The sequence below is a fragment of the Lithobates pipiens genome, unplaced genomic scaffold (assembly GCF_037356315.1).
Source record: "Lithobates pipiens isolate NorthernLeopardFrog02 unplaced genomic scaffold, aLitPip1_a1.2 Scaffold_35, whole genome shotgun sequence".
Taxonomy (NCBI): Eukaryota; Metazoa; Chordata; class Amphibia; order Anura; family Ranidae; genus Lithobates; species Lithobates pipiens.
Genome location: NW_027507811.1, coordinates 24,887,384 through 24,899,447, shown reverse-complemented (window position 1 = coordinate 24,899,447; position 12,064 = coordinate 24,887,384). Strand labels below are relative to the sequence as shown.

At 43.6% G+C, this 12,064-nt stretch overlaps 1 protein-coding gene across 1 annotated transcript; it reads right to left on the bottom strand.

The window, feature by feature from the left end:
• LOC143956326 (uncharacterized) lies at positions 1-6,463 on the bottom strand. Its single transcript, XM_077466543.1, has 6 exons — positions 6,337-6,463; positions 4,048-4,191; positions 3,701-3,851; positions 3,478-3,584; positions 3,238-3,367; positions 1-902 (listed from the first exon to the last, which is right to left on the bottom strand). The coding sequence occupies exons 1-6, from the start codon at positions 6,412-6,414 to the stop codon at positions 199-201; spliced, it is 1,314 nt and encodes a 437-aa protein (XP_077322669.1). The 5' UTR covers positions 6,415-6,463; the 3' UTR covers positions 1-198.
• Positions 6,464-12,064: the final 5,601 nt, after the last annotated feature.

Genomic DNA, 12,064 nt, shown 5'->3' with positions numbered 1-12,064 from the left:
TTTGAAATAAAATATATTTTTATTTATTGCCAATAAATATACCAGCACCTTTAAATTCCCAGATAAATCTTCTGCATACTATGATGGGATGTGGTGCCGAGACACACCAAACATCTCAACCTTCTCACTAAGGTTTAACTAAAATGTTCCATCTGGGTTGGCCGACATTTCAGACCTCATTTTTACAGACATAATAATTTAGCCCACAACACTCCACCATTTGTTTTTCAATGGCCACATGTCATTTATATTCTCCGGTGGAGAATCTTCTTCTGGACGGGAAGATGGCTTCTCACCAGTGTGAACTCTCATGTGCCTATCGCGGTTCCCTTTATCTGAGAAGCGCTTTCCACACTCAGAACAGGGAAAGGGTCTCTCACCGGTATGAACTCTCTGATGTCTTTTGAGATTTGATTTCTCGGCAAAAGCCTTTCCGCACTCAGAACATGAGAAGGGCTTTTCCCCGGTGTGAGTCCTCAAGTGCCGAAGTTGTTCTGTTTTCTTCGTGAAGCTCAACTCACACTCTAAACAGGAATAGCGTCTTTCAATGGTGTCGATAGTCCTGAGTACAACCAGGTCATGGGTTTTTATAAGTGTGTTTTCACAATTTTGAGAAGGATGTAAATTATTGGGAGAAGGTTCCTCTGGATTGGGAAGGTCTCTTGAGTTCTCTGCTCTGTGAAAGCTTGGTTGGACATCTGGGAGAATAGTAAGCAATTTATTTTTGGGCTCCCCAGAATTAAGGTGAGCTGTTGATCTTACCATATGATTAAGTTTGTGATTTATATTTTGGGTAACAATGCTTACTCCTGGAGAACATTGTACCATGTCGTTGTCTTCTTTATTATAATCTGAAGATAAAATAAGATGTCCCTCTGAGGTTTTCCAGTCATTTTGTCCTCCTGTTGGAAATATATTTTTTACTATAAAAATAATAATAGCACATATTCATTGTTCATGTTTTGCAGTTAGGAATCAGCAGTCATTGTTGGTCTATAAGTCAACTGTTTCTCAGATCTCTAGTATAGAATTAGGTACAGCGATGACAACAAAGGATGGAAGTCAGATAGTGACATTTTAACGAGGAATGGAAATGGACCTTTCATATGGTGGACAGTATCTCCTCCTCATTTGTTGGGAACATGACATTATATTGAGGAATGGAGATGGACCTTTCATATGGTGTACAGTATCTCCTCCTCATTTGTTGGGAACATGACGTTATATTGAGGAATGGAGATGGACCTTTCATATGGTGTACAATATCTCCCCCTCATTTGTTGGGAACATGACGTTATATTGAGGAATGGAGATGGACCTTTCATATGGTGTACAATATCTCCCCCTCATTTGTTGGGATCATGACGTTATATTGAGGAATGGAGATGGACCTTTCATATGGTGTACAGTATCTCCTCCTCATTTGTTGGGAACACGACGTTATATTGAGGAATGGAGATGGACCTTTCATATGGTGGACAGTATCTCCTCCTCATTTGTTGGGAACATGACATTATATTGAGGAATGAAGATAGACCTTTCATATGGTGTACAGTATCTCCTCCTCATTTGTTGGGAACATGACGTTATATTGAGGAATGGAGATGGGCCTTTCATATGGTGGACAGTATCTCCTCCTCATTTGTTGGGAACATGACATTATATTGAGGAATGAAGATAGACCTTTCATATGGTGTACAGTATCTCCTCCTCATTTGTTGGGAACATGACGTTATATTGAGGAATGGAGATGGACCTTTCATATGGTGTACAGTATCTCCTCCTCATTTGTTGGGAACATGACGTTATATTGAGGAATGGAGATGGACCTTTCATATGGTGTACAGTATCTCCTCCTCCTCATTTTTTGGGAACATGACATTATATTGAGGAATGGAGATGGACCTTTCATATGGTGTACAGTATCTCCTCCTCATTTGTTGGGAACATGACATTATATTGAGGAATGAAGATAGACCTTTCATATGGTGTACAGTATCTCCTCCTCATTTGTTGGGAACATGACGTTATATTGAGGAATGGAGATGGGCCTTTCATATGGTGTACAGTATCTCCTCCTCATTTGTTGGGAACATGACGTTATATTGAGGAATGGAGATGGACCTTTCATATGGTGTACAGTATCTCCTCCTCATTTGTTGGGAACATGACGATATATTGATGAATGGAGATGGATCTTTCATATGGTGTACATTATCTCCTCCTCATATGTTGGGAACATGACATTATATTGAGCAATGGAGATGGACCTTTCATATGGTGTACAGTATCTCTTCCTCATTTGTTGGGAACATGACATTATATTGAGGAATGGAGATGGACCTTTCATATGGTGTACAGTATCTCCTCCTCATTTGTTGGGAACATGATGTTATATTGAGGAGTAGAGATGGACCTTTCATATGGTGTACAATATCTCCTCTGCATGGGATGTGGTATACAGTAGGTACCAATGGCAGCCCATCCATAAGGGGCGCTGTTCCCCTAATCCATGTGTCCAGCCCCCTAATTTACAGGCAGGGCACTGGAAGCATGAATATCAATGTTTTTTTTTTTTTTTCTGAAGCACATGATTAGAGACCGAGGCTCTAGATGGCTTCAAAAAAGGGTGGGCTCGGGGGGGGGGGGGAGCACTGTGCCCCAAACCCACCCACTTGTGTGACAATTGCAAATTAATATTTGCTATTGTCTTCCTGATTCTCCTCCTGGCCAATCAGGAAGCAGCTCCTGAGGCCCGATTGGCCAGGGAGTCCCAATCATGTCTCAGAACACACTGGCCAATCATGTCTCAGGACACACTTCCCATTCTGCCCGGAGGAGAACGGAGAGGAGAATGGCCCAGCTCTTAATTGCCCCTGCCTTCTATGTTAAGGTTAGTCTCTGATTCGGCCTTCTCGACCTTCTAACGCCCGGGGTGATCATCGTATTGGTGTGCCTACAGCGATCACCGCCTTCCCATCCAATGTTTGCCTCCCGCGGGGGGGGGGGGGGGGATTGTGTATGGCATTCGTTTACACTGGAAACATTTATATTATATCATAACAAGCCACTTTTATTCTTTCAAAGGATAGTATACTCTGTCTATGTGTGTGATGGTCTGCTGATTTTTCATAATTTATGATCTGTCAGCATACCTAAGCTTGAGGAAAAGAAAGTAAAATGTGAACAAAGGAACATAGAATGAAAACTGTGGAAATTTTCATACATAGCACTTACCTGTGCTGACATCTAGAGAAGATTCCTTCTTGGCAATTGTCATTGTTGTTTCAGCTTCCTTCATAGACATCTGGTTTCCTCTCACATAAATATTTTCTTCCTCTTTAACCTCAGTTTTGATGTCTTGCCCCTAAAATCACGAAATCATTGTGAGTACTATTATCATGAGGCTACATAGAACAATATCATCCAATACAGTTTAGAGACAAGTTTAAGTTTAACTTCCTCAGTCCCAGCTACCTGATGATCATGGTTGATGGTGTGGATGGTGTGATCTTCCTGTGTGGAATCCCGGGAATACAGAGGACGGGGACATCTCTCTGGTGGGTTCCCATTACTGGATCCATCTGTAGGAAACACACACACTGACTGAATACATTGTTTCTATGTGTTTATCAGATGATGGGGGATCTAGGTGGAGCCTCCGTACTGCTCTCTCCTTTACAATAAAGTCTCCTCTTACCCGGTGATGTGAGGGGCGGCTGATTGTCCATCATGACGTCCTTGTAGAGATCCTTGTGTCCTTCTAAACACTGCCGCTCCTTCGTCACACCATACTCATCTTCTTCTTTTATCTCTTCTTTGATACTAACATTAAAATTGTTCCGCTTTCTCTGAATAAAAATGTAAAACAAAATAAAAAGAATGTCTCTGCTCTTCCATGGAGACATCTCAACATCTTGTAGGAACCTGCCATGAAGACATCATAACTACCTATAAGAACCTGACACACACAGTGATACAGCCAAAATCCAGACACATCCGTTGTCTGTTACTGGATAATGTCCCAGAATTCCCGGCACCGCTCACCTCTCCCGCCAGGAGGTCAATGATGTTCTTTGTGACTTCTAATATCTTTTGTTCATTGTTTCTTTCTGGAACCAGTAATAAATGTAGAGGAACCATAATGGAGTAGTCTCCATCTCCCGATGTCTTCTTCACAACTATGTTATCCTGTGGAGAGAGATTAGCAATCACTATTTATATTCCCCAGCAAAGGAATTTAGAACTTGCTGCCATTATATTATATTATATCTGATCGATGGCCTCTCTCTTTCAGAGGTAAAGATATTTTTTTCTCATATTTGTATATACGTTTTTGAGTTATTTCCAGTCACATTGTATAAGTGACTATTCTGCTAAGCCCTTGTACACACGGTCGGACATTCCGACAACCAAATTCGTCGGATTTTGTCAGACGGATTTTGTCCGAAACTGTTGCATACACACGGTCAGACAAAGTTGTCGGAAAATCTGATCCTTCAGAACGTGATGACGTTATTTCGTTACGACGGGACTACGTTCAGGCTAGTAGCCAATAGCTTTGGTCTAGGAATTTGATCTGAGCATGCGTGGCACTTTGTCCGATCAGAATTCTCTACACATGATCGGACAAGGTCCGATCGGATCATGTTGTCGGAAAGTTTTATAGCCAAGCTGGAAAACTTGGTATGTCGGATACTCCGACGGAAACAGTCCGATGGAGACCACACACAGTCGGATTATCCGACAACATGGTCCGATCGGACACCTTCCGTCGGAATGTCCGACCGTGTGTACAAGGGCTAAGACAATATCATTAACTGTGCAGGTCATCCAACTGTATATTCCTGCCTTCATGGTCCCTCATTGTACTGATCTGGTAAGGCCTAGTTTGAGGGTCCTCCTTATGAAGTGGTGGTGTGAGGCCACAAGGAAGAGAACTTTTATTAAGGAAGAAGCCCTGACTTTAGGCTAATCACTGTCCAACCAGGGGAGTAGTATGAAGGTTATGGGGAAAGGCTCACTGGTAGTGATCTGAAAGATGTGGAAACTTAGTTGTTGTGCAAGGCTGGGACACAGAGGAACATTGAGGAGGCACCGAGCCTGTCCAGACTTCAAGGCAGAATGAGAGCAGATCTACAGTTAACAAGGAATGTCAGTCTACATTTTGGCAAGATCCCCATTTTTCAGCAGCTCCAACCATCAGAAAAGCAGTACTGAGATGTCTTCTGTTCCAAAAAAGCCTACAGAGCATCTGTGAGAATGGCCGACTTTATCAGCACTGTTCAGAGCACCACTAGGCTGTCATTTATTATAAGATGTATATAGGAGTTGTTAGACCACCAATGGTGGTAAATTTATAGAAGGCCCCAAGTTCAAGAGGCCACAATAGCAGCCCATTTTCCTCCTTTGAGATGCATTGACTCAAGTTTGGCAACCTGTTCAAAATGAATGGTCTGTAATGCACCTTATGCCGCGTACACACGACCGGACTTTTTGAGGGACTATGTCCGACGGACTTTCAGCTGAGTTCTGACGGACTTTCCGAATGAACGGACTTGGCCACACACAATCACACCAAAGTCCGATGGATTCAAACGTGATGACGTACGACCGGACTAGAATAAGAAAGTTCATAGCCAGTAGCCAATAGCTGCCCTCGCGTCGGTTTTTGTCCGTCGGACTAGCATACACACGAGCGGATTTCTCGGTAGGAACTGGGTCCGGCAGAGTTCCGGCAGAAAAATTTGAAACATGTTCCATTTCTAAAGTCTGATGGATTTTTGCAAATCAAAAGTCCGCTGCAGCCCACACACGATCGAATGGTCTGCCGGAATCGTTCCGTCGGACCTTTGATGTCAAAGTCCGGTCGTGTGTACGCGGCATAAAAGAGACCTAAATATGATGCAGCCTGGACACTTTATTTATTTTTCAATTAAAAATTCATATATGGGAGAAATGTTACATTTTCTCAACAATTTTTTCAGCAAATATATATTTAAAATTATTTTAAGAAAAAAACATCTCTAAACAAAATCTAGGTATGATTTAACAAAAAAAAAAAAAAAAAAAGGAAAAATTTGGAATTCTCCAGCTGTCAGTAACACAAATTTCATAAAACTTAAAAAAAAATTTCCGTAAAAATAATATATTATTATCCAGAAAAAAGTATTTGCAGGTTAAGAAATGTTACGAAAATTTTGTACGCAAAAAATGATGTCCCTTGGTAACACCCCAGAGATTTTGCCAGAATAAAACTGGAGAAAGTTATTTTTTCGCTCGCCTATCAATAAAATGAACCAAACGTGTTGGTGGTGCTCCCAGAATCCTCCTCACCTCCCCGGTCAGCAGGTAGATGATCTCCAGGGTGAGCCGTAATATCCTCTCCGTCAGGTCGGTGCAGTTTGCCTCCATCGCTCCCAACTCTGTCCCATTCACTTCCTGCAACAATAGTGCCCATCCCCCCTTCCCACGCTCTGCAACATGAATAAAATGCAGGCTCTTCTGTGATTGGTTCTTCTCAGCCATTTTGTTGTAGCCCAGCAAACCTGGAGGAACACTGTTCATCATAAAATCATGCTCAAACCTGAGGACCTCTAGTAATACCCACCAAAAATGACCAAGGGATGAATTTCTAAGGCATGTTTATTTAGTTGTATGCCAACATCTCTTCATATATGAGCTACAAAAATATGGCTGCCACCAGGAGCTTATACTCATTGATTACTTTAGATTTTGCTGCAATGCAAGGTTCGCAACATACTTTATCTGCTTGTGGTTAACCAAATCAGCAAAATAAATGGCCGGGTTTGGCCAGTTTACATGCACAAACCTGAAGCTGCTGCTGGCAAAAAAAAGTGGGAATTCCCCAAAATTCATACTAGGGATAAAGATCTGGTGTGAAATTCGGGGGGACCTGATAAAGATGTTAATGGGGGGCACAAAATAATTGGAGTGGGTATTCTTCCCCATAATTCATACTTGGTCCTTCAGGTCTGGTATGGATTTACGGGAAAACTCAATGCAAAAATCAAGAAAAAATGCATGGGGTCCCCCTAAAATTCCATACTAGACCCCCCAATCCAAGCATGCAACCTGGCTAGACAGGGGAAAGGGGGATGAACATAGATTTATAAGAAATTCTCACGCAAGCAAAAAAAATCAAGAAACAAAATGTGTGGGGTCCCCTAAAAATCCATATCGAACCCTTAATCTAAGCATGCAACCTGGCTGGCCAGGAAAAGGGGGGAGTCGAGCGTGGATTTTGAGACAACCCCACCCAAAAAATCAAGAAACAAAATGTGTGGGGGGTGCCCTAAAATCCACACTAGACCCTTTATTCAAACATGCAACCTAGCTGGCCAGCATAAGAGGGGGTGACCCTGGATTAAAGCAAAGACCCCACCCAAAAATATCAAGAAAAAAGCGTGAGGTCCTCCTAAAATGCCATAGTAGACCCTTAATCCAAGCTTGCAGCCTGGCTGGTCAGGAAAAGGGAAAAAGGGGAAACAAGCGTGCTCCCCCTCCTTAACCATACCAGGCCACATGTCTTCAACAAGGTGGTGGGGTGGCACAGCACCTTGACCTCATGTTGATGAGGACAAGGGCCTCTTCCCCACAACCCTAACCCTGTGGTCGTAGGGGTCTGCAGGCGGGGGGGGGGGGGGGGCTTATCAGAATCCAGAAATTAGGGAACCCCAATATATTTGCTCTCTACAATAGCTGATGACAGCTCAGGTAACTCTCATTCAGTGAGGAGTATTGCCAAGGTAAGTCGTGTAGCAGGTCTGTCAATTTTTTCTTTGGTGAGCTGGCATTCTGATTGATGATGGATTTACAATAAGGGACCATTTTGTGATGTTTTTTTTTTAACCACTTTTCTACTGGCCACTTTCACTCTCTTCCTGCCCAGGCCAATTTTCAGCTTTTAGACTTTGAATGACAATTGCGCAGTCATGCAACACTGTACCCATATGACATTGTTATAATTTTTTTCACACAAAAAGAGCTTTCTTTTGGTGGTATCTAATCACTGCTGGGTTTTTTATTGTTTGCTAAACTAACAAAAAAGAGACTGAAAATTTTGAAAATAAATAAATAAAAATGTTAATAGTTTGCTATAAATTTTGCAAACAGGTAATTTTTCTCCTTTACTGATGTGCGCTGATGAAGTTGCACTGATGAACACTGATTGGCTGCACTGATGGGCACTGATGAGGAGGGACTGATGAGGCTGCACTGATGGGCACTGATGAGGCGGCACTGATAAGGAGGGACTGATGATGCTGCACTGATAGGTGACACTAATGGAAACTGATTGGCAGCACTGATAGGTAGCACTGGTGGGCACGGTTGGAACTGCACTGATAATCAGTGCCCTGATTATCAGTGCCGGTGACCCTTTAACAGAAGCCGGTCATTGGCTCTCTTCTCTCCTCACGCTGTCCGCATGAGGTAAGAAAAGCTGATCACAGGATGTAAACACAAGCCAGTTGTCTGCTGTCATTTGCTGACAGCTGATCACGTGGTAAAGGGCCACTGTGATTGGCCCTTTACCCTGATTTGTGATCAGCTGGGTCCGAAGGACTCAGAGATCACAGAGCTCGATGTGGGAGTGTGTGGGCAGGGCGATCATGAGAGGACATCCATGTATGCCCTCCCGGCAATGTAAGCCCACGCTATAGCCATCTTTCGGCTATACTGCGGGCTGGAAGTGGTTAAAGGAGTTGTCAGATTTTTGTGTGTCTTTACTTTGTACTCCTTACTCATTTATGTAGAGGGGGGGCAGGTATCTGCCCCTTCCAGATTCCAATAAGCCCCCTGCCTGCAGACTCCCACAACCACCAGGCCAAGGTTGTGGGTAAGAGGCTCTTATCCTCATCAAAATGGGGTCAAGGTGCTTTGCCACCTCCCGTGTTGAGGGCATATGGCCTAGTATGGTTAAGTGGGAGGGGCATATGTTCACCCCCTTTTCCTGGCAAGCATGCTTGAATTAAGGGTCTGGTATAGATTTCTAGGGGGGCCCAATGCTTTTTATTTTTTAGTGTCTCATGCTTAGGATTTTCCCCTGGGATTTCCAGACCTGGAGGGCCTTGTATGAATTATGAGAAAACATTTTTGTGTTATCCATTAACATCTTTATCAGGTTCCCACCCAAATTTCAAACCAGATCTGTACCAGTAAAGGGAGAGGGGCAAGAGTGCTGCCCCCCTCCTGAACCATAACAGGCCATATGCCCTCAACATGGGCAGGGTACATTTTGACTATGTTGAGGATAAGGGCCTCTTCCTTCAAATCCCTGACACTGTGGTTTTGGAGGTTTGTGGGCTGAGGGGATTTTCATAACCTTAAAGCCCTCTTTAACAATACGGGGGCCCCCAAATACCAACCCCCAATGTGGATTTATGGGGGGGGGTGTCTGTAGTATTTATTAACATTTTACTGCTGCTGACACATCTTGCATCTTGGGTTCAGGAAATAGGTTTGGATGGCTTCTCACTGGAGCTTAACTCCTGTCCCCTCCTCGATTTCCCTCTTCTGTCATTCCTGGATCAGTGCCACACTCTCAGTTCTTCTGTACCTACAGTAAGTGTCTATGTTTTCCATTTCTGTACCCACAGGGAACATCCTCTCCATCTTGAATGGCAAATTTTTGAAAAATCATCAGGTTTGTCTGCACCAGGGAGACTATCTGGCTTCTGTGGACATCAAGGATGAGTGCCTTCGGTGTTTCCTATGTTTTGCTGTGGAGCCCCTATATTACTAGTTGTGGCCCATGCCCTTCAGCCTCTTGTCTGGAGCTTGAATGTTCTTTAAAATGCTGGCCCCAATATCAGCCCTACGGTACTGATGTGGCATCACCATTGTGGGATATACTTCTCGAGATTGGCATGGGCTTTGTGTGACAATGTGGCTTTGACTGTACAGACATTACAATGGTTTGGATGGATCCTGAACTTCCAGAATCCTTGCTGGAACTGACTTATCATTTGGAGTATGTGGGTATGTGGGTAAAACACTGTACACAACTCAGACCAGATTGTTTCTTTCACACAAGACGCTTTAGCCTCTCCAATCTCAATGTCCAGTTCTCCAGTGCAAGAGTCATCTGACTTTTCAATTTGAATGAGCGTCTTTGTGCAGAATTCTTTAATCCAAATTCAGTTGGACAATGCCAAGGTTTTGGTGTACTCAACCATCAGGGAGGAACCAAGGCCAGTAGTTCGGATCCTGTCCTGGGCAAAATATCATGACCCTGCCTTGTCTGCTGTGTACACTCCAGACTACTGGCAGGTAGACTCCTCTACCAACAGTTCCCCAATACCCGAGGGAGCAGTCACTATACCAGGAGGAGTTCGAGGGCCTGTGTCCCAGACCCGGAACAGTAGATGTGGACCTCTTGGCATCCAGGTTTACCAACAAGCTGGACCGTTTTGGCTCCAGGTAAAGGGATCCTCTAACACAGTGGTCGCCAAACTGCAGCCCAGGGGCGAAATGTGGCCCTTTACTTAACTTTGCCTGGCCCTTTGGGCATTATTCCTCCTTTTTTACTCCCACTGATGCCAGAACATTTTCTACTCCCACTGTCCACGGTCCTCCCCCATAAAGTCTGAAGCAGAGTAAAATAGCCCTTTGTTCACAGGGTTTGGAGACCCCTGCTTTAGCAGAAGCAGTGGATGCTATGATGGCTCCATGGCATCAGTACACTCTAAGCCCTTGTACACACGGTCGGAGATTCCGACAACCAAATCCGTCGGATTTTGTCCGAAACTGTTGTATACACACGGTCGGACGAAGTTGTCGGAAAATCCGATCGTTCAGAACGTGATGAGTTATTTCGTTACGATGGGACTACGTTCAGGCTAGTAGCCAATAGCTTTGATGTAGGAATTTGATCTGAGCATGCGTGGCACTTTGTCCGATCGGAATTCTCTACACATGATCGGAGTATGTCCGATCGGAGCATTTTGTCAGAAAATATTTCCTGCAAGTTGGAAAAGTTGGTCCGACGGATATTCTGACGGAAACAGTCCGATGCAGACCACACACAGTCGGAATATCCAACAAAACGATCCGATCGGACACATTCCGACGGAATCTCTGACCGTGTGTACAACGGCTAATATGCACCTTTCCTTCCTTGAAACATTTTCATCTGATTAGTAGAATCAAGATGGAGGGCATTCTGGTAATCCTCATTGCTCCAGAGTGGGCTAGATGAATGTAGAACCCCAACTTATTTTGATGGATGTTCTGTGGGCTCTTCCATATTATCAGAACCTTTTGGATCAAAGGCCAATTTACTATACTGCTTCACGATTGCTTGCTTTAATGGCATGGCTGTTGAAGCCCAGCTTTTTGGGAGAAGGGCATGGCTAAATCTGTGGTTGCTATGATGGCAAAAGCTAGAAAGGCTACTTCTCCTAAGGCCTATTATAAGACATGGAAGGCATACTTCCCCTGGAATGTGTTTTCTTGCTTCCCCTCAGGAGTTTGTGTGATGATTCCTCTCTTTCCCACAGCTGGGTCCGAACCAGCATTTGGCTCTTAGCACTATGAAAGGTCAGGTTTCTGACTCACTGCCATTTAAAAAACATAAAGGATATTCTTCTGTCTTCCCTCATCTTTTAGGTAGTATATCTAGTCATTACCTCTACAAGTTTAATGTCTTAACTGGAGGTCTTTTCTTGCAAGGAACCCTTCTAGTTTTGTATAGGCACATGGTGGTGTTGAGGTCCAGGACTTCCTTCTTGCCTTAACCAACCTATGCCTTTCACTGCAGCTAGGTTATTGTTCTTCTATCCCACTGTCCAGTTCCAGGTTCACCAAAAGAAAATTTCCCTAAATTGTCAGGATGTGAGAAATGTTCTCTGCCACTGCTTCTTTAAAGAAGTCAGATTACCTTTTTGTTTTCCTGGACAGAGCCTTTAAGTGTGCACCGGTTTCTCATTCCATCTACTCTAGGTGGCTCAGGCAAACTATCATCTATATTTATGGTCTAAAGCAGGGGTCTCTAGACTTTTTAAACAAAGGGCAAGTTTACTGGCCTTCAGAATTTTAGGGG